Genomic DNA, 23,497 nt, shown 5'->3' with positions numbered 1-23,497 from the left:
GTCAAATTGTTACACTGTTGAATGTAAATAAACGTATTTTGCTATCAAAAAACACTTTTTCATTGTTGGTGGTAGTGTTTTACAGAAGTAAAGCACTGTTTAGGTGTTTGTGGCATCATTCATGGAATAAAAAGTGTCAAATTCACTAGAATGCATGAATCACAAAAAGCTCTTTTTCTCCGTTTTTGTTTCAAAACAGAGCATTTCGGTGAAACTAACCATTTTCTATTGTTGATTACTGAAAAACGGAATAAGGTAGAAGCAAACTTTTTTCTGATGAAAGATGAGAGTTCAATCTTTCATTTGGTAGTATGTGTGTTTCCATAGTCCAAACACAAAAATTTCTGTGGACCTTGAAAGATCAGTCAAAATGCTTAAATCGGCTGGCACTGGGAACAACCCGTTTCTGAAAACGTCTGGCAGTCAAAGAGTTAAACACCAAAAAAGGGTGAGCATTATCTGGCGGTGAGATTGCACCTTATAGTCAATGTAGTTTGCACGAGCGGGCACAGATGCGTGCGATGCGCATATTATAACACATTTGTGTTTGAAGCGGGACAAAGTGCGGCGCACTTCAAATCCGCACATTCACATATTCACCAACATTTAAGATCAAATAAATAAATTTCTTCGCACCAGCCAAATCGGCTTCGGAACGGACTGCAAAGTCACACACAGCGTCCTGTACAGGTCTGTAGCCACCCAGAGATAACGGTAAGTGTTTCCTTGTTTAAAACTGTTGATAGCAATAGTGCTAGCATTAGCTAAAGTATTTAGCACGACCACCGGGATGCCGATGAAAAAGTGAAAACGTTCGAGCGGCTCTTATAAAAAAAAAAAAAGGGAAGGCACTGCAGGAGGAAGAGTGGCTCACCTGTACTGCAGTACACAGCAGTTCTGTTTTTTTTCTCGATCCGCTTAAATATTGTACATGAAGCGACGCCCCTCTCCTCCGGTGTGTGCAATAACCCCGGGAGCTGTTGCAAACTCACACGTTGAAAAGCCAGCGAGAAGCGAGACGGACACTCACCCCCGTGGTTCGCTGTTTAATTCAAACAGACACTTGCTAGCAGCGTTTTTTTCTGCTTGCGTCAACACAACATCCTATTTTGGCCATATTCTTTCGGCTTTAATTTTATTTCGGCCAAATATCAAAGCCATTTTTGGCCGAATATTTTTGGTGGCCGAAAAATTCGGCGCATCACTAATCTGTACCCCGTGTGTGTTTGTGAGGGAAGAAGATGATGGGGGGGAGTCTTTCATTTAATTTAGGTTTTAAAGATTGTGCCATCGCTCTGTGGTCATTTATATTAGGCTGAACTATTTTGTTAAATGCTCTTTAGCCAAACTTAGTTAAAAGTACTTTTACATTGAGCATACTTGGACTGTTTATCATCCGTTCATTGAGAAAACCAGAAGCTCTGACGAAAGAAAAGAACGTGAGGAAGCCCCCGCCCCCACCCCCACACAGACATAGATTAAGCCTTTTGGTCACGTTAATCAAGTCGTTAAAAGTAGTCATGTCATAAAAGTCGTTACATTGCCCTTTTAGTAGGCATGTTGTTGTAGTGAAGTCCTTAACAGAGGCTCGAGGGACGGAGTCTGTATCATTCATGATATGTTTCATGTGAGCAGATCCTGCTTGTTGCTGTTTATTTGACTAACATCTCATTATCCTTCTTTGTGCGACTCTCATCGGTTGGGGCAGGCCGCAGTATGGAGCAGTGCTGCTCTGTTTCTCCCTCAGGTCATTGAATCGGTGGAGGCGGGTGTCTGTGGATCTCACTCTGCTTCGTCTGTCCTTTCTACTTTTCCTCAGTTTCTCCTTTGGGCCCTTGAGGTCTCCCTGAATTGTTGGAATTTAGATGTCTCTGGGGTTGGTGAAGGACTCTGGTTAGTGGCCCGGTGGGTGGTGTCTGGTCGGTGCTGGGCTTCGCTTTTCTTTCTTTTCTTTGGTCCCTCTTCGGGTCTCCTGGCGGCCCCACGACTCTGGCTGGATTTTGAAGTGTTCGGTTTAGGTGAACGGTATGGGATTTTTTTTTTTTACACGCACGCACGCACATACACGCGCACAAACACACATCCACATACATAAAAAAAATAATAAAAAAAAGGGAGAACAATGATGATGACATGTCAAATGATCAATACTGAGCTCTCCCAAAAAAAAAAAAGGTAGAAATTAGTGTGTGTGTGTGTGTGTGTTTTTTTTTACATATTTAGTTTTATTTTTTAGATAAAATATTATATAATTTAGTTAATCATTTAGAATAAAAAAAAGAATAATTAGGTATTCAAAAAATGTCAGGGTACAAATTCGTAGGTTGTCAGAAAAAAAAGGGACGAAAAGTAGATGAAAAAGTTTTAAAATAAACTAAAAATGTCCAAAAAGGACCAAAAATGAATAGGGAAAAGCAGAAATTTACCATAAAATGTCCACAAAATTTCCAAAAGTGTCAGAAAATTCCTAGCAAAAAAAAAAGGCAGGAGAAAATGTTAAAAAGGTAGCCATAAAATGTACAAAAAAGGAAGGAGAGAGGCAGCAAATGACAGTATGTCCATAAAGTTGCCAAAAAATGTCAGAAATTTGACAGAAAAGCAGAAAAGTTTAATAATGTATGAAAAAAATCCTAACAGGAAGAGGAAAGTACGTATTGCTGCTGTCATACCTTTGTGTTGCGGCGCAGCTCTAGTTAGGGCCATACAATAGACTAACACTAACACTGTTTCCTTCATCACAATCTGAAAAATGTTTTGCGGCTCCACACACATTTTTTGCTTATTTATTTGGCCTAAAATATTTCTTATGACAGAAAAGGTTGCTGACCCCTGTCCTAGCTATAAGAGCGATGTGAACTGGCTTGGATGACTGATTGACAGCAAAACACAAGAGTGACAGAATTTGATTTATTAATTGATAAAACTAAGACAAACTAACAAGTGTACATGCAGAGGGGTCTATTTTGTGCAGCTCCACATTTACGTTTTGCAAAATCCAAAGGTGTCAGGTGGAAAGTTATTGATAAGTTCAGGATTTTTACCGCTGCTGCCCTCCCCCAACGCAGACTTGACCTCTTCAGCGATTCATCTTGCGCAGCTTGGCCGGCAGGTTGTCTTCGGGCCTCCTGCCGGCCGACAAAAGGGGGCTGTGTGCATGGGGCTGCGGTGGGCACAAGGTAGGCATCAAGCTGTGCTGGTACAGGTCCCCGGTGGACTGGGTCATGGGTTCGAATCCCACTTTGAGCGAGTCATCAGGCCCGGACGAGGATCCGAGGCGCTGGAGCTTGAGCGGCAGGTCCCCGGTGCTGCACGCCTTCTCCGAGTGCTGCGAGCTCAGCATCAGCACCTTCCTCTGGAGGTCCTCCTTCCCGGATGAGCTGATTCGCTGCAGCTTGCTGGGCAGGCGCCCCCCGCCGCCACCCCCCGTCGTTGCCGTCGCCGCGTTGATGCAGTCCACGGAGAAAACGCGGTCGCGCCGGGCCCCTTGGCTCTCGGTCAGCGCCGGCGTGGACACGGGGGACGGTAGAGAATTCTTCTCCTCGTGTTCTTTGACGCTATACGCCGGCGTGGGGACCTCGAAGGTGCTGTGGAACTGCGAGTAGTCCACCCGGAAGAAGCCCTCCTCCAGGGACATCACGGGCAGGAAGCGGTGTCCCCACAGGACCTCGTCTTCTGTGTACGAGGTGCGTGCTTGGCACGTCATGCCTGCAAGGGCAACAGAATTGGTGAACTTTTCGGAAAGATCTCTTGGCCTTTTGTTGCATTGAAAGAACGTCAATAGAAAATCAATACAGACGTAGTCCTGAGTAGGAGTCTGCTTATGCCCTTCAGGTGTTATGTCATCTGAATGTTGCTATTCTGGCCATGTAACAGAAACGGAAAACCTGCCAGATTAAACCCTGGAATATTTGCACTTCAGCATTTATTAATTTGCCTATTCACTGTCATGTTTATTTTCAGTCTTGTTTACTCCCTGTCATGTTTTCCTTGTGTTTTCCCCTTGTCTTGTCATTTCCTGTTTTATTGTGAAAAGTCTGACTCCTCTCGTTTCTGGTCACTTGCCCTTCCTCGTGTGGTGTCTGTGTCAACCCTGATTGTGTCCACCTTTCCCCATTACCCTCATGTGTCATCCAATCAGTGCCCTCAGCCAGGTGTGTCTTGTCATGTCATTAGTGTTGGTGTATTTAGTCGGTTGTCTCCCCCCTGTCATTGTCGGTTAATTTTTGCTGTTGCCACTGTCGTAAGTCTTTCGCCACGTCACGCTGACCTCTTTGCCGTATCAGGATCCATGTCATGTTGTTAGTCTCACCTTAGTTGTTTTGTCATGTTAGGCTTCATGTTTTGTTAGTTCAGTTTATTTTGTATTTTGAAGTTAGTTTTTTTTGATTAGAAATTAAAACCTCTTTTTGGACTGCACCCCTGCCTCCTTGCTCTGCCTTCCCGCATCTGGGTCCTAAAGCCCCCAACTTACTGACATTCACAAACTGTGTTCTAACCTGTCGTAGACATTTTTGTGGTCATATCGTACGGAAAATTTTGTTTTGGCGCCGTCAGTTGGCATATTGGTGCAATGCTCTTACATTAACTTGGGGGGAGGAGCTTCATTCATTTGTCTGAAATGAAAACTTAGTGCTTTTCCACTATCGACAGTAAACTTCTGTTTTTTGCGGGGTAAGGGACACAAGCCCTGCCGTGAATAGCAAACAAACACAGGCAAATGATCATAATATCACTTCCTTGCAATTCCAAAACACTGACTGACATATATATCACACTCATGAGCAAGTTGATTCAAAACACACATGCATGCTTTATTGTAGACACACCAATCAGGTTTGAGCTCTACAAAAATGCCGCAGGTAAGTTCACCTGCTTTCAATCAAAATGGAAGAAGTCAGCGGAAGAAAAGTGGCAATGAGAGGGGGAATCGGTGGAGGATGAGCAGGAGATAGAGGTGGAGAAAGACCTGAAATAGGAGGAGAACATCCTCAAGGAAGAAGAGGACTACGTTGAAATTTGTCAACAAGTCCTCCAACAATAATGACTATATTGGTCGTTTTACCATGCACCAAAATACGACCAAGTGTTATGTATTGTATTTTAGCGACCTCTAACGGCCATGTTTTGTCAGCCATGTTAAATAGCGACAAAAAGTAATGGGAATCGTACTCGGGCTGTCTGGTTGGAAGACAAACGTATCTTACTGAGCCAACAGGGCGGCAATAATCTTTTTTTATGTTTACCTATATGTCAACTCGCCGTAGACTAGGGTTAGGATGACGTTTCAGTGAGGTTGCACAGTAGATGTTTCGTCTTTACATGAAACACTAATGTTTGAGGTTAAGGAAAGGCACAGTGACACAGTGTAGACCGCTAGAAAACATGTACACAACATTAAAACAATCACTGGCCAAACAGATAGATAAACACTCGTCTTTGGCCCGGGATCAGGTTTTTCGCTTTTGGAATTTTGCGCTATTTAACATTGGCCGATAGAGGTCACTAAACTAAAATATGTAACTTTGGTAATAATTTGGCACCTTTTCAAAACGACCTATGTGGTCGAATTTATTGGAGGACTGTCTCAAATTTGTGCAACACTAGTTGATAATGTTATCAACTATGGATTGAGGCTGAGGGAGGCTAGACTGAAAGTTCAGCCAAATTGTAGCAGATTTATCTGGCATGTGTCATAAGGACCTAACTACAGGAAAATAGCTAGAAAAAAATGCCAATGAGGATTTTGCCTTTACAATCTTGGTGAATTTCTGTGGTCAGATCAAACTAGGCGAATAGATGTGTACAATTTAAATTATTTTATTCGGATTTTCTATTCTTTTCATTTTTCTTATTTTTCTTCTCTCTCTCTCTCTCTCTCCTCTCTCTCTCTCTCTCTCTCTCTCTATATATATATATATATATTATTATTATTATTAATATTATTTTAATTTTTTTCACAGTAAATTTAATTTGTACTGGTAGTATAGTATTTTTTATATGGTAACATAAGATGGTTTAAATACATGTGTTTATAGTTTTGACAAGATTGATTCATTTTGGACAGGATGTGGGATGTTCTGCATCTTGTGCGCGTGGTTGTGCTAATTGCATGTCGTGTTTTCAAAATCTGAGCCCTGTTTTCTAAATCGTGCTTCAGTAATCGTAAAAAAAAAAAAGTGTAATAGTTTACACCTTAAATATACTATAAACTATGATTAAAAAACACTTTATCATGTTTTCAAACTAATCTTTAAACATTACCCTGAAAATAAATGGTTTACTCATGGTTTGGTTTTGAAAAAAATTGTGATGTCTGTTTTATACCTAGTAATATAATTGGATATCAGAAATTTAAATAATTTTTATAAATGCCATTTAATTTTAAGAAAGAAAATGATATTTTGGGATGTCTGTCTTTATTTTAAATTATCTGGGGTGGAGGGGGGGGGGGGTGATTTATGTATCTAAAGCACTTGTGGCATTAGTACTTGGTATCGGTATTACTCCACAATGTTGGTGAATAGTATGTTGACGTGACAGGAAATTACACTACTTACAGTTTCCAGTTTACTTTGACCTAATTTGTAATATACTGATAATATTATGTAACATTGTTTCTCAAAAAGTGTTGATTGTGACGTGGTCAATCTACTGCATCCTTGTTTATAATTCATGGAGTTTGGCTAATTATTCTTTCCAGTTTGGTGTTACAAAAAAGTGTAATCAAATCATTGATATTGTAATTATTATATAAACGTTTAAGGAGTATTAGGCTCCAATTGTGATGCAATCGTTCCACATTATTGTGTGTGTGTGTCCGTGATTAAACTACACTCCTCCATAAAAGTCATATTTTGTCTAGAAATAAACTGTAATCCCGCGGTAACACATTTCTGTTATGTTAATCCACAAAAGTGTTGACTCTTTATTTACTCTATTTATGATCACCACTATGACATAACAGACATAATATTTTTGCATAAACTTTGTTTTGCTTGTCGTAAATATATGTAATGTACCACTAACATAGTTCAAATTTATTGCAAAAATACACAGATAAAGCCCCCACCCCACTTGTTCTCCTCGGACAATAAAAGCTCCTTTGGGTTGTTGGAAAGCGTAAGGCGTCTTAAGTTGAGGCTTTATCCTTCCAGTCCAGGGATACTGCAGCAATAAACTTCTGCTCGCACCCTGGTTTAATAGCACTATCAACACAACACAGACCCTGTGGCCAGCCCGCCTGCCTCTATTCATGCAACCCCGAGCCCACCCCCTCTTCCTCACTCTTTTTAAATCTGCTAAGCCTATTGAGCTGCACTGTGTGTCCTCTAGCAGTTGGTTATAAGTGAGTGTTATCTGGGAAAGGGAAAAGAAAGGAAATTTATTTGTAGTGGACCCCGAGGAGGAGTGTCGCGGTAAATACGCTGGGCGCCGGGGAAATTGCAGACTGACAACATTCGGAAAAAAAGAATAGAGCGGGCTAAAAACCACGTTGATGCTGAGATATTGGCACTCAGCAATGTTGTGTACGTTCATGTTCATGTTCCCAATTAGCAACATCACTTTCCAGTTTAATACTTGAAATGAGTTGTAACATAGCAGGAACACTATTCGACAAAAGTGTTAACTGTATATGCGTTCATCCCGCAATGTTGTGTGCATCCATGTTTATGTTCCGGGGAGCGACACCATTTTTTATTTCCAGGTTCACGTTGCATTAATTGCAATACACCACAGGTTGTTTTTTTTCCTCTTTTTTTTTTTTACATAGTCTCTGATTAAGTCACTCCACAATGTCGTGTTTCTGTGTTTACATTCCTAGGAGCTTTACTAATTATGGTTTCCAGTTTTATGTGACATAAATTACAACAATTTGCTAAATTGTCCAATATTTTAAAAAGGTGACTGACATGTGGTGATGCCACAGTGTTGTGTACATCCATGTTCATGTTCTGGAGAACTATTCAACTAATGGTTTTCAGGTTCACATGGCATACATTGTAAGTTATCACTAATGTTGATAATATCCCCTAAAAATGTTTCATTTGACATTGTCACTCCACAATGTTGTGTGAGCACTAATTTATGTTCTGCGGAGCTACGCAAATGGTTTCCATGTGCACGTTATGTAAAGTGCTAAATACTATATTAATTTGGCCAGCATCATTTAAAAAGAAAATGTTGACTCTGACGTGGTGGCTCCAAAATGTTGTGTTTGCCCGTTTTTACATTCAGGGGAGCTACATCATTGATAGTTTCCAGGTTCAAATCACATACATTTTAATAACCCCCCCCCCCAAAAAAAAAAAATCAACTCTAATATGTCTGTCACTTGGCAGTGTGTTGCATGTAGACTTTTCAGAGAGCTACAGTACTTATGACTGTGAAGTTCATGTAGCACAAATTGTAATGTATCACTACTATCTCAATATTACTTAAATGACTTAAAAAATGTCAGCTCTGAAATGCGGTCACTGCACAATGTTGTATGTGTTACTTGTTACACTCTAGAGAGCTATGCTACTTATGGTTTACAGTATCACTTGACATATATTGTTACACACAGCTAAATTATCAAGTATTGTTCCAAGAAAATGTTGACTGATGTGGTCACTCCACAATGTTGAGTAGGCCAGTGTCAGTTTATATGTTAGAAGGGAGTTACGCAGACAGTGATTTTCAGCTTACTGTTAATGAATTGTGTACTATTGCTAATGTTACTTCAGAAAAATGTCGACTCTTAGATGTGGGCACGCAGTATTGTTGTGTTCGTACATGTTCACACTTACAGCGCCTTGCAAAAGTATTCACCCCCTTGAGTTTTTCAACATTTTGGCACGGTACGACCACGAACAAATGTATTTCATTTAAATTTTATGTGAAAGTTATTGTGAAGTGACACGAAGTGGGTATCTTATTTCAGACTTGTTTTACAACTAAAGAACTGGAAAGTAGGTTGTGCAAAAGTACCCCCCCCCTCCTAAATTAATACATTGTCAACCCCCTTTTGCTGCAATTACAGCTTCAAGTCTTTCGGGTTTGTCTCTATCAGTTTTGCACTTGTAGGAACTGAAATTTTTGCCCATACCTCCTTGCAAAAACAGAACCAGCTCAGCTAGGTTTGATGGAGAGCTTTTCAAGTTCTCTTCCAAAATCGACCTGTATTTGACGCCATCTGTCTTCCCTTCTATTCGCACCATCTTCCCTGTCCCATGGAGAAGAAAAGCAGCCCCAGAGCATGATGCTCCCACCATCATGTTTGACAGTGGGAATGGTGAGTTAAGAGCGAGACTGATAAGCGGTGGTTGTTCTTACGTTAAACATAGCGTTTGTCATGTAGGCCAAAATGTTCAATTTTGGTCTCATCTGACCAGAGCAGGCAGAACACCTTCTTCCACTCATCAACAGTGTCACCTACATTGCTCTTGGCAAACTGCAGAAGTGACTTCTTGTGGCTCGCTTTTAGAAATGGCTTTCTTCTTGCCACCCTTCCGTACAGACCAGATTTGTGCAATATTCGACTGATTGTTGTTCTATGGACAGAATACGCTAACCTTGCTCTGCAAGATAAATTCTCGCGGTATTTGTGAATTCACAAACTCCAGAGAATAAATACATTTTGTACCGAGCCCGTTGATTTCCACCTATCTGGACCACCAGTGGTTCGGACCAATCACAGTGCGACGTGTGTTTGGGGAGTGATATGCAGATGTGACAAAACTAGGAAGCGCAGACGCCAGGGCAAACAAACAAACCTAACATGGACGAATGGATGCTGCAATTAATTCTGTTCTTGCAGAATTACTTACCGTTTCCTTGTTGAACGTTGAGCGAGAAGAGCTTTGTGCATTTTTAGCTGGTAAGGTAAAACATGATGACATGGTGACGGAGACTTCCAGGACCGGAATTGGTAAACCCTAAGCTAGAGTGCATGATCAAAGGCAGTGGTGCCCAAGTCCGGTCCTTGAGACCCTCTATCCAGCCTGTTTTCTATCTCTCCCTCCTTCAGCACAGCTGAATCTAATGATCAGCTCATCAGCAAGCTTTGCAGAAGCCTGCTAACAATCCTGATCATAAATCAGGTGTGTTGGTGGAGAGAAACATGGAAAACAGGCTGGATAGGGGCTCTCGAGGACCGAACTTGGGCACCGCTGATCAAAGGCCTCTTGGGTACTTCTCTGATGAGTGCCCAGCTTCTTCGGTCAGAAACTTTGGAGGGACTTGTAGATTTGTGGTTGTTTGGTACCCTTTCCACTTACGGATGAATGATTGAACAGTACTTTGTGATATTCAAAGCTTTTGAAATCGTTTTGTTTCCTTTTCCTGCTTTAAATCTGTCCACAACTTTGTCCCGGACCAGCCTGGTGTGTTCTTTAGTCTTCATAATGCTGTTTTCGGTGCTGTGTGCTCTTAATAGACACAATCACAGAACAGCTGTGTTTAAACTGAGACTTGATCACACACATTACATTTTGTCATTAGGGCAACAGGTGATCAATTAAGACATTACCAGGCAACCTCTGAAGACAAGTGGCTACACTGAAGGAAAAGGGGGCTGAAAACTTTTGCACACCCTAATTTTCAGTTTTTTAGTTGTAAAACAAGTCTGAAATAAGATATACACTTTGTTTTCACTTCCCGATTGTGTGCTATTTTGTGTTTACCTTTCACATACAATTTCAATGAAATATATTTATGTTTGTGGTTGTACCGTGACCCAAGGGGGATAAATACTTTTGCAAGGCTCTGTACATTATTTGGTGTATGTCCGTGTTTATGTCATTGGGGAGCTACGCCACTTTTGGTTTAGTTTCACTATACATAAATTGTGACATATTGTAAACATGGTTTAATATTACTAAAAATGGTTGACTGTGACATGTACACCACAATGTTGTATGTAATTGTATAATTGCCAGGTTCACATTAAATAAATTGTAACATATCACCACTATTGTGAATATTATTTTTAAATACCTACGACTCTGTGATTGTGGTCACTCCGCAATGTTTACATTCAGGGGAGCTATGCCACTTATGGTTTCCAGTTGACAGCTTAAAAACCGCGGCACATTCATCAAAGTGACACACGGCTGCTATGAGGTTATTATGCAAAAGTATCACGGCATCGCGCGGTAATAAAATAACCGGCCTAATTCGATCCGTTTGCATGTGTCACCGTCACAGGCGTCACTCGTACCTATACCGAGCCGGAAAGGCGCCAGCCAAATGATATTTCAAAGCAGCTCTATCTCCACTGACTGGATAATTTCCATATTTCCATTTAGATGGAGACAGAGGAAAAATGAGACAGAGGAGTTGTCGCCGCTCACCGGTGGTCTCCACGATGCCTTCCAGGATCACCACAATCTCAAACTGCTCGTTAGTGAGCGAGCGCTGGGACAGGTCAAAGAAGGGGCTCTTGGGGTTGATCTCGTGGCAGATGGTGAGCGGCGAGACAAGAAAGAGTTGGTCGGCCCCCGTGCCGAAACCCACGTCCAGCTCGCACTGGTCCAGCGGCAGGAACTCGCCCTCGGGGGTCTGGCGGGACTGAAAGACGGATGGACATAAAAAGACAACAGGTTAGCAAATATGAGTTTACCTCACCAGTTATACCTTTCACAATAGAATGAACACAACCAGTTGAAATAATCCTCAAAGTGAAGAATGTGTTTAAAAAATTCACAAAGCCAAAATTGAGAAATTGAGATAGCACCTCTCGCCAGTTATTCAAGGTAATTGCGACCATCCATAGTAGGAATAAACAAAATGAGTTGAAATAATCCACAGTAAAAAAATTTAAAAAAAAACTACGGTGCCCAACAATAGTCTGGCAACCAGCTCAGCTTGAACTCCACAAAATGTGTTCATACTGAATCAGAAATTTTATTTGGGGTAGCCTAAAGTAATACAATTGACTTTATTTAGTTTATTCCGAAGTAAAAAGTTACTTAAATGTTACTTTATTATTGGTACACGCCTCCATGCAATAGAAAGCAGAACCACTAGAAACAATCCAGAAGTCCACGGCATGCACTCTTTTATGTCCTATAATCACCCCACGTTTCTCCCCAAATGGTCGTCATCTTGCACAATAGAAACATTTTAACAGCTAAAAATAATCCACAGTATAAAAAAAGCCCACAGCATTTCCATGTACACACGGCATTCCCGTCATAAAGTGATACCAATTCTCACCAGGTATTCATGATAACTGCCACCTTGCGCAATATAAATAAACAGTACAACTCAAAATAATCCAAAAAGGTAAACAAGTTCAAGCCACACTTGGTCACACACACAAACAATACAATCAACAAAAGATGCCCTCATTTTTACTTTCTCATTTAATGAGCTTCAAAGTAGATGTAGCTACAATATATCCTGGTGCCGCCTGTGTCGTTAATTCAGCTTGCATTTCTTCTTGTTGCAGGTTTCTCTGCATGTCTACTGACATCATCAACACCATCAGTACCCCCCCCCCCCCCTCAACCGCCCCCACTGACCTCTCCCTGACATTACCGCAGGCCAGCAGCCCGCCTGAATTCTGAAGTCCCCCCCGCGAGTGCCATGTGAGTAAACAGCCTTTTCTCCAATTGAATATGAATGAGGCGTGCCCCAGGGTTCCATGTCAGAGCCGCTGTGGAGTCAGCGAGCCGTTGTTCACTTGTAAGCTATTTAGGCGGCTCGTGAGCAAGTCCGTCGAGGCGCCTTACCTCTGTCCTCTCTTCTTTTTTCGCTGCCTTGTCTCTGTCACATTAGCAAGATGAATGAGCGCCTTGTATTGCGGCAGTCCACAGGCTTTTCTCCGTGTCTCTGTGCTTCAAATACGATGATTTCCTTCCCTGAGCACCGCATTTATTATTATACTTGATGTGTGCTCAAGTTTGATACACTTCCTCCTCTGGCACACAGTGTAGACGCATCATGCAATTACAGTGATACCTTCACAGCTTGTAAATCATTGTATATCAAATGTTTAAAAAAATATATACAATTTACCTTATTGTATATTCTAGCTCCCCAAAAAGCACTACATTTTTTGTTACATGTTTATGATGAAGAAAATGAGCACTCAGAATAGAATAATAGAATGTAAAGACAGGAGGTTTTATGTAGCGTAAGTCACACACATAGTATAGTATATAGTATATACAGTATATATAGTATAGTACAATTTGGGTCAAGTTTTTTTCATTAGTCAAAAAAGCTTGTGATTTTGAATGAACCGTTTTCTCATTATTATTGAGAAAAAAATAGGCAACACGTAAAAAAAGCTTTTTTTCTCTTGGGTTTCGGATTTCCTCTGCAGCTGCCGATATGTGGCCGTTTTGTGTGTTGCTTCATTTTGGCGTCGTTGAAATTCAGCGGACTGTCTGCACAGTTGTGGCCAGCCACGGCAGCATCTAAGTTCCACCTAGAGCAAATTGTCTCTCGCCATTTGTTCATGATAAATTCCATTGTGCATAATATACATCAACAGATTGAATAGAAATAATCTACTCAATCAAAAACATGGACACAACATGGGTACTCTGATTGCTCCTTACGCCAATTATTCATACCAATCGCCGCTTTGTGGCATAGAAATAAACACAACTAGCAATACTCCATCCATTCACTTTATACCGCCTATCCTGTGCAATCACAAGTGAGCTGAAGTCCCAGTTGACTTTGTAGGCAAGCACTGTCCATAACAATGACATAATAATGAATAATGACGAAAATTCATCTGATCAGCATTCTACTGACTTAACATTCATTCCCAACAGAGTAAAAGCTTGTGTTTACGAAGCTTCCCAAGCATCTTTCTCTGCATTTCTTCCAGCCTCCTTACACTCAACTTTTATAATTGCATCCCTCTTCTTATTAGAAAATGCAGTGGAAATCAATTCTGATTTCTCAAACCTCTGAGGATATAAAACAAGATGGAGAAAATTCTTGTTTTCCAGATGACACTCTTACCATGCTAATTTTTCCATTACATTGGCTCGCTGCAGCCCCCCCAAAATTATTTTTGCGTTTCCATCAGTACTCGTCAGTCGCTCACTAAGGGACCCTGAGTGACAGACTCGTCTTCCTCCTCCTCCTCTTCTTCATCTTCCTGCTGGCAGCTGTCAGCCACTAATTATCCACTACGCCGCTCGCCAGCAACTTCCTGTCCAAACAGCCGCCATTGTTTCATGCTTTCACACAAACAGAGGATGGTGGAATTTGGAAGGTCCAACACAATCCCTTCTGGACGACAGTTTGTTTGGCTTTGGAAAGTGTTTCAATCATAAGAAATTACAATGAAAATACAAATAATCTGTTTAAGGGTCAAATTTAAGCCAGTTTAAAAGCGCCATTAATGGTACAGGAAAAAATAAAACACATTTAACGGTCAGCGGTGGTCAATGCTAGCAAAGCCTTGGCTATTCTCCAAAGCACAGTGCTACATTAATGACCTAAATTATAATGTTTGTTCTATGAAATTAATATTAGCATTAATTTATTCCCAACAGCCTCGTATCTTAATTGTTCTCATGGCTGCCACAGCGCGTATACATTGTGGATGTGGCATTTTTGGTTCAAACAGGTTTCAGCCTCTGTTGTGTTGCTATATCAATAGAATCTGCCCTGGGCCTTTAGTAGTGCTGGCCCATGTAACTTCAAACTATTTAGAAAAGACACTGTTTCTTCAACCAATCATATTTCAAATTCTTCCTCATGTACGCAGTGAGCTGGTCATTGAGGACATCAGCATGAAATGTGGTGTATTTCATTCAATGTTGTGTGTTTTTGTCACCTGTGATTGGCTGGCAACCAGTTCAGTGTACCCCGCCTACTGCCTGAAACCGGCTGGGATAGGCTCCAGCACCCCTGCGACTCTTGTGGGGAGAAAGCGGTTAAGAAAATGGATGGATGGAAGGATGTTTTTGTCATGTTATTACATAAATATTGAACTCCTCCCGATGATGTACATGGCATAATCCATAAAGTGTACCGAATCCAAGCGAGTGGAATAAAGATGCTGAGAGCTTGTGATTTTGTCAATGTGAACGTGTGCGATTATGCTTTACGGGCCGCTGGCGTGGAAATGTGGAAAAAGTCCAACTCTTCCTCGTCCTTTTCCTCATTCACGCATCATTAAGCCTCCTGACGCAACGTTCCACATGTGGCGAAAAGAGAAGCAGCTCCCAGCTAATGCTGTTTGTCTTTTTTACAGCCCCTATTTGCACGCTGAACGTGGACGTAATGGAAAGGAAGTCAATTATGATAATTAAAAGAGCAGACGGTCAATCTATTTGGCCTCCTTTTCCGCACCGTTGCGCCACTGTGGCCGGCAATTGCTCCAGGTTTTCCTCAAAATACATCTACACGCACGTCTACCTTCTACCTCCAAAAAAACACGGTGGATTAATATGGTGTAAATATTCTGTGTGTTGGATAGCACATTAAATACAGTGGCAAATACAGCCTTTGACTTATGAGGTTTTTGAGATACAAGCTGTCACTTGACCAATTTATTGTCTTCAGGTACAAGCAAAAAAAGATGGAAGTAAGCTTTCATCCCCATGCGAGATGGCGGCAGCACACTTCACAATATCTAGCCACCATCAATTCACATCAGGAACTGGGACTCAATTTTCAGCCCTGGAGTTTCATGACTCAGACCGGCCCACTTTAGTTTACAGTGTTTTAATGAAGATGTATCATTTTACGCATATTAGTGTATCAATCTAAAATAGTTTACCATTGCACAACGTCGATATTTATGTTGTATTTTTTTTAATTTAAATAACAACTTAGTAGATCACAATCAGTATATCTGAACAATTATGAAAACATACAAAGTTAAAGTAATTGATTTAAACACCTCAATTGAACCTTCTGAAAAGTCAAAAATTAAACAAGCATAACATTCAACCATTTACACTTTATGATACAGTATCGATTCTACCTAGCAATATTATATGTGTGTATATATTTATTTATTTTTTCTTCTTCTTTCTTTTTTAGAAACATTCATATACCCTAGATAAAAAACATAAATCATAAATAAAGAGATAATAAGGCAAGGTACAAGACACATTTTCTTTTTTTTAAGAGCTTATAATAATGAATTGCAATCACACTTTAACATGCTTGTGCAAGAATGTGTTTGTATTACTATTAGCAAGGGCAGGGTTTACAAAATTGAGTACAAAATGCAAAAGTTAGTTTCAGTCACATTTAAAAACTAGTTGTTTCTATATTTGCTTTCAATGTAATTACTATATTTTTTTTAATCCCCAAAAGCCGGCTGCTATTTATCTCAATGTAACCTACTGTTCCCAACAAATACAAATACCACAACATTAAATTACTAAAAGAAAATTGATCAGCCAAACATGCTATTGGACTATTATTTACACGTTAAATTGCTACGTTTGCTTTTGTGTTGCACTTTATGTTGCTTACTGTGTCGTCTCCATCAGGCACATGCACTTCAGGACTCTGCAATGATTTATACATTTTGAGTTAGGGCGCATTTGGCGCGTCAGCTCCACTCCCTTTTCTCTAATATTGCCTTTTCAGCGACTCTTCTGTTATCTGACTTTACTTTTGACAAGTGTATTGTTTGGCTGTAGTGTCGGCCAGCGAACACTGGCGAGGGTAGGGGAAGTGAGACAGAGTGAGTGAGAGAGCGCAAAAGCAAGCAGAGAGTGAGTGCGTGAGAGCGAGCGTGACGCTTGCTTCAATGCGTATGATCCATGTGCAAAATAGCGTTCAAAAGGTCAATAATTCAGGCCGACCAAGCGTGAAAATGCAGGCCACTCCAAGTTAGTCACTCTGGGCCTGGCTAGGTCTACCAAAATAACTTATAAATGCTGCTTTTGAAACGAACTTGTGGGACGAAATAAACAGCGCCCCCTGGCAGCCAACTGGGAAATTTTCCACTGGTCCTGCCGGGCCGGCTTCACATTGGCTTCCCTGCGGCAGGACAATAACATTTTAAAAGGAAATGAGAAACTGCTTCGATTTAGCGATGAATCAAATCAGATGTGTTCACGCCCACATTGACGCTTAACGCTCTTCTTTAACTGCGCTAAGATACGCGCATCTGTGAAAATACCAAAACACAGTCGAGTACACCCCTGCGCAGACTTTGAGCGTGTCTCGAGCCGGACTTGCTCTGGGTACGAAAATAAAGTACTGGTGGAAAAAAAACATTAAATGTAAATAAGTTGTAAGATCTTTAAAAAGTAGAGTTGTATGCAACATTTGATATGGCCGACATGTCATATATTATAGAGTTGCATATAACGTTATACATTGTTAGAGAATATTGTGATTTTATGTGTTAAGAGTTATTTCCGATATCAGTAATATAGATGCAGGTTACAGTTCTGATGTGGCAATTTTGCGGGATCTATACATGAATTAGTCAGTTACTAAGAAACTGCAGACAAACTTATCGTGCTTTCTCTTCTTAATTGACGAAGCTCCTTGGCGGAGGCACAGAAAAAAAAGGTGCAGAGCATAAAGCAAGTGAATGATGCTGGCTTTACAAGTGCCATAAATACGCTTTTATGTTCTGCGCTGGCTCCCAGGAGAGCTGTTTTTTACTCACTCCGCTACTCCACTCCGCTTCTCACCTCTTGGAAGGCCAACTGTACTGCTGCTTTCACACCTACCTGACTAGTGCGTGCACACACATGCACACACACAGGTTTGTTTTACCATCTTTGTGGGGCCATCTCATTGACATAATACATTTCCTAGCACCTTCCCCTAACCCCAATCATCAAAAAAGATTGCCTACCCCTATTCCTTATCCTAACCTCAACCATAACCAAATTCAAACCTAAACTCTTAAAACAAGTCTTGACCCTCAAAAAGAGGTCTAAACTTGTGGGGCCCAGCAAAATGGCCCCACATGGACTGGTGGTCCCCGCAACTCTGTGAAATCCGGAAATGTTGGCCCCACTATGTAACAAAAACAAGACCAGACGCACACTCAGCCTCTTATCTCACACCTGCCGCTGCTGATGGATAGTGATAATGCGAGCGCATGAGCTGTGTTTGCTTTCAACAAAACAGCTGAGCAACTGTTGCACACTGACAGCTGCTCGCTAATGTTTCCATGTTCACATTCAATTTGACCTCCGCCAAGGCTCAAGTGTAATGATCGTAGGCCAAATCGGCGATTGAACAGCTATGATTTTCATCACTAAAAAGAACGCTTTATGGCACGTCCAAATTTCAGCCTCGTCAACCACTGCGAGACACCATCCTGATTTTCTAGTTCATATTTTCTGAATTGAGTGAGATCAGGATCAGATGCGTGTTAAACTTGGGTTCACATGACAGCTTCAAAGGATCCTAATTGAACACTAAGATAACCTTCTTTTGGACACATTATTTTTTATTTTGAGACTTTTGAGTATTTTGTGTTTTAAACTAGCGCCAATGCTAGACAACAATCACATTTGGATTAAACCTGGATTCACATTACAGCACAAAAAGATTTCACCACTAAAAAGTCTCCTTCCAGACATATTGAATTTTAATGAAGCAGTCGTGACCATAAACTTCTTGCTTGTGTGTTTTGAATTAGTGTCAAATATTATACCAACACCAGTGAATTTGGTTGTTGTGTCCAGTCAGATATGTTCAGCCCTGCAAAGTTCTTGAAAGTACTACCCTGTTATTTTTTTGTTACTTTTTCTTTAAATGAGTGGGTTATCTTTTTACAATCCATCCATTTTCCGAACCGCTTAACCTCACTAGTGTCACGAGTTTGCTGGACCCTACTCCAGCTGTCTTTGAGCGGCAGGCGGGGAACAACATCAACAACAACCACTCACACCTACGGACAATTTAGAGCAGGGGTGCCCAAGTCTAGTCCTTGAGGGTGCCTATCCAGCCTGTTTTAAAAGTCTCTCTCCTCCAACACACCTGAATCAAATCATCAGATCATCAGAAAGCTTTGCAGAAGCTTGATAATAATGTTTCCCTCATTCAACACAATTGATTCATATGATCAGGATCAATATCTGATTATTTGGTTCAGGTGTGTTGGAGGAGGGAGCGCTCTAAAACAGGTCGGATAGGGGCTCTCAACAAGTGTTCAATAACCTGTTATGCATGTTTCTGGAATGTGGTAGGAAACCAGATTACCCGGGGAAAACAGACGCAGGCACGGAGCAAACATGCAAAATCCACCCAGGAAGACTGGATTCAAACCTCTGCTCTGTGAGGCAAATGTGCTAATCAGTTTCCACCATGCCGTCATCTTTTTATCATTCAAAATATTTTTATATGAACAAAATGTTTATATTTATATGAATTAATGTGATCTTGTTTTTTATTGAAAATGTGGTTAAACAAGACGTAAAAGGCGATATAGGCATATCATATTTCATCTTGTTTTAAAAAAAATATATATATATATATTCCTGTAACCGATAAGAAAATAGTATTTTATTTTGTTAACTTTTTACTTCTTTAAAAAAAAAAAAGGATGATACGTAGAATACTGTGGAAATCTTGAAATTAACTTATTTTGTTATTTTTTTACGTTTCAGATGTTAGCTTTTAAATTTTATTTAAAAAATAACTTTCTCTGCAGTAAACTAGTGGGTCGTGTCTTTTTTATTGCAATACACTTGGTGGACCTATATTATTATTTCCTTTAATCCTGGGGCTCACTTTGGACGTACCCCGCTGGTTTGGACTCCCTTTGCCAAAAGTTTCCCAACCTGTTCCGTCGCCCTACAAGGGGCGTTAAAAGTGCAATGAGGAAGCTGCACCGAACTTGAACCCCAAGCAGAGCGAGCTTTCTCATTACCTTGATGAGCTTGCACCGGATCTGCGCGGACACCATGTGGCTGTTGCGCAAGTTGCCCACGCGGAACATGAGGCACAGCCGGCCATCCCGCTGCGAGACGACGGCGTCCTGGCTGAACATGAGCGTCTCGGCGCGCTTCTTGGGCTGCGACATCTTGATGAACATGCAGCCGATGAGAAAGGCGTCCACGATGGAACCCAGCAGCGACTGGAACAGGAACAGGATGATGCCCTCGGGACACTTCTCGGTGATGTAGCGGTAGCCGTAGCCGATGGTGGCCTCCGTCTCGATGAAGAAGAGAAAGGCGGACGGGAAGTTGTACACGTTGGCCACGCACGGCGTGTAGGACGCTTCTCGGGCGTGCTGCTGCAGGTCGCCGCGGATGTAGGCGATCACCCACCACATGAACGCCATCACCAGCCACGCCACCGTGTAGGTGAGGATGAAGATGAGCAGGTTCCAGCGCCACTTGAGGTCTACCAAAGTGGTGAAGAGGTCCGACAGGTAGCGGCTGGTCTCGCCGCCCAGGTTGCCGTGCTGCACGTTGCAGCGGCCGTTCTTCTCCACGAAGCGCTGCCTCTTCTTCTTGGAAGCCGGCGCCGAGTAGCCGCCGCCGCCTCCTCCGCCTCCGCCCCCGGCGCGGTTGGTGTTGACCACCTGGTAGTCCTCCCCGAATTTCCTGCGAAGTGCCGCCATCTCAGCGCGATACAAAGTGAGCGACTACTCCATGGTTTTCTCTGGTTACCTGCGGTGCGTAAAAGGCGCCATGGTCACTTTTTACGCACGGGGCGACTTGACTCACCGCTTCCAGCAAGTCCACTGGTTAAAGCTCGGCTTTCCACGGGGGCTGTGAACGGATTGAAGAAGAGGAGGGTGGATGAAGAGGTGTGCGTGCGTGTGTCAGAGAGAGGGAGAGAGCGGGAGAAAGGGGTGAGGTACGCGTGACAGCGTTAAATGGGAGAGGGACCGTTTAACTTAATTTGCTTTCTTTCATCATTGTGCGATTTATCTATTTGATCCACTAATCCTTTTTGTTGGTAATTTGCACATACCTCGTGGCCTTTTTTTAATTGGCTTTTATATTGTTGGCACAGTACATACACACAGCTTTAATAGTTAATTACCATTAACCAGTGGCTGACTGCGCCATCTAGAGGCAAAATAATCTAAGTGCAGCTACAGTCCTCATACATGATACCTTGATTTGCGAGTTTAATTCATTCCGTGAACAAGCTCGAAACTATGGGCACTTGATTACTTGTTTACTATTCATTGAAATTTGATGAACCTAGTCCAGCGCCCCCAAAACTGCCACCAATTTTGGTTACGTTTTAATAATAGCCTAATACTGATGCACTTATAAAACAAAACATGAAATATAATTAAAGAAATTGCTTCTATAAAATGCAGTTACTGTACGTTGGGACACGCTGAAAGTCATGACAACAGCTAATTGAAGGTGTCTACTCATTTCCTAATATATCCCTTATAATTTAGGTGACTTACTTTCCACTGAAACAGTTGACTGCCACTATCGAGTGGAAAATTCAATTCTTCTTGGATTTGATGGGTTTTTGCAGTTTACATTTGACAATGGATAGCCACAGTTTCTGACGCACTTTTCAGCTGTTTATTGAACACCAATTGTCACGTCGCCCCAGCAGGCCCAACACATTAATTTACAGACTGCAATATGTACAGTGTCTTCAATACATTTTGTTTGCAATTTGTTGTATGTGCAATGACTGTGTGTTTAAGGCTAGAATGTGTCTCCCACAATAAACAGGTTCACATTTAATGGAGCATTTGTTTTACTCATTTGTTTGTGTAAGCAGTGCTGACTTGCACTGCTTACACAAACAACATGGTTGCAAGAGTAGATCTACTTTTGTTTACAAAAGGACCAACATTGCCACCAAAGGCAAATCCCAGAAGGGAAAAAAAACAGCAAAACATTTTTAATGTTGTTACATTTGATGTTGTAACACATTGACTGTCAAATAGGCTAAAGTCCAATTAATTTTGTATTGGACCTCTATTCCACGGCATTATCGGTGAGCAAAGGAATCCAGATTTTGTAGCTTTGACGGGCCAATGTTGTGTTGCCCTTGACACAGAGCGACCCGTGCCCCAACAAGAGGGACCTCTGATCCTTGAGGATTATAGAGCACCTAGGAACACCATCTGTTACGCGTCGCTATGCCTCAATTCTCCTCTCTTTTTTGGGGTAAAGCTGCTTGAACATCGACATGCTTTGTTTGTGAGATTCAAGGCGGGCAGGGGGAGGAAACAAAGAGATGCTGAATTATTAATGAGTGATGTACAAGAGTGTGCGTCATACGATACGTGCATTAGGGTGCACATTCCACAGTGGGACAATACTGCCTTTGTCTGTTTCACCTTGGAGAAGGTGTTCACTTCTTTGTCTCCAAAGCACACAGTAGATTGAAACATACCATTGTTGCTTTGATTGACCTTCATTTCATTGCACAACACATTATTCGTTGTGGAAAACTGACATCCAGATTCACTTGTTCTTGTGTATCCTGGCATTAAAAGAAACAAAATTTCCTGTCGCGTTGTGTGTTTGAATTCCGAGATTTTGTGTGGCTATTTTCCCAAACTATACGACACTGACGACATTCAAATGTTAATATTGTGCTATATTTATAAAGGGTCATTGTTCTATTGCTGCAATCGCTATGCAATAAACGGTAATGTAGGCTTTTTTCGCCCTTCTGTCTCAAGGTGTCCCGCACAGGGTTCAGTGCTTGTTCCTCTACTTTTCACCCTTTACAGTCTCTCACTTGGTAAGACCATGAACCAACATTGCTCTAATTTCCACTATTAAGTTGAAAAAAGATCATTTAGAAATTATAAAGGCATATTTAAAAAAAAAAAAAAAAGGTTGGTGGGGGGCACTTCACATTTTTAACCACAAAAACATACATCACACTGACAAACTGCTCCACAAACATTAAATCCTGAATACAATTCTGGCTTGTGTACAAACAAACAAGATTGACATTGGCATGATTTTCTTTCATTTAAATATAGTATATCAATAATGAAACATAGTCAAAACATACAAAGAATAAGGGGTAGGACTACATAAGTTTTCAACTTGTTCCTACTCCTTTTTGAACATGTAAACCGTGACTAATGATGACTGTCTACTGCAGGGGTGTCCAAGTTCGGTCTTCGAGAGCCACTATCCAGCCTGTTTACCATGTTTCTCTCCACTAACACACCTGATTCACGATCAGGATTGTTATCAGGCGTCTGCAAAGCTTGCTAATGAGCTGATCATTCGATTCAACTGCGCTGAAGGAGGGAGAACATGGAAAACAGGCCGGATAGGGGCTCTCGAGGACCGAACATGGCCACCCCTGATCTACTGTATAAGGTTTCTCTTCCTTAAAGTCTTTTACTTTTTATTTTCTGCTTCTTGTTTATATGTTCAACAAACAAACAAACACATATGAATTCCTCACCAAAACAAACTTTAACCACATACTTCACAAAACTTCACACTCTCCATCCTCAGATACATTTGCAACCTTGGTGTCATTTTTTTTAACTGAACATCTTACGTCAAGAAATCAAAAGTGTCTTTTACACACGAGACACGACACGTAAACATACCCCCCCCCGCCTCCACACACACACACACACACACAC

The 23,497-nt window shown here is 41.3% G+C and overlaps 1 protein-coding gene across 1 annotated transcript; it reads right to left on the bottom strand.

Moving 5' to 3' along the window:
- Positions 1 to 2,873: 2,873 nt before the first annotated feature.
- LOC144044400 (G protein-activated inward rectifier potassium channel 1-like) lies at positions 2,874 to 20,811 on the bottom strand. The gene is made up of 3 exons (XM_077558787.1): positions 19,817 to 20,811; positions 11,334 to 11,550; positions 2,874 to 3,705 (listed from the first exon to the last, which is right to left on the bottom strand). Exons 1-3 carry the CDS (start codon positions 20,510 to 20,512, stop codon positions 3,077 to 3,079), a joined length of 1,542 nt encoding a protein of 513 aa, XP_077414913.1. The 5' UTR covers positions 20,513 to 20,811; the 3' UTR covers positions 2,874 to 3,076.
- Positions 20,812 to 23,497: the final 2,686 nt, after the last annotated feature.

This window comes from Vanacampus margaritifer, chromosome 2 (assembly GCF_051991255.1).
Source record: "Vanacampus margaritifer isolate UIUO_Vmar chromosome 2, RoL_Vmar_1.0, whole genome shotgun sequence".
NCBI lineage: Eukaryota > Metazoa > Chordata > Actinopteri > Syngnathiformes > Syngnathidae > Vanacampus > Vanacampus margaritifer.
The sequence above is the reverse complement of the archived record's forward strand: the minus strand, read 5'-3'. Positions and strand labels throughout refer to the sequence as shown.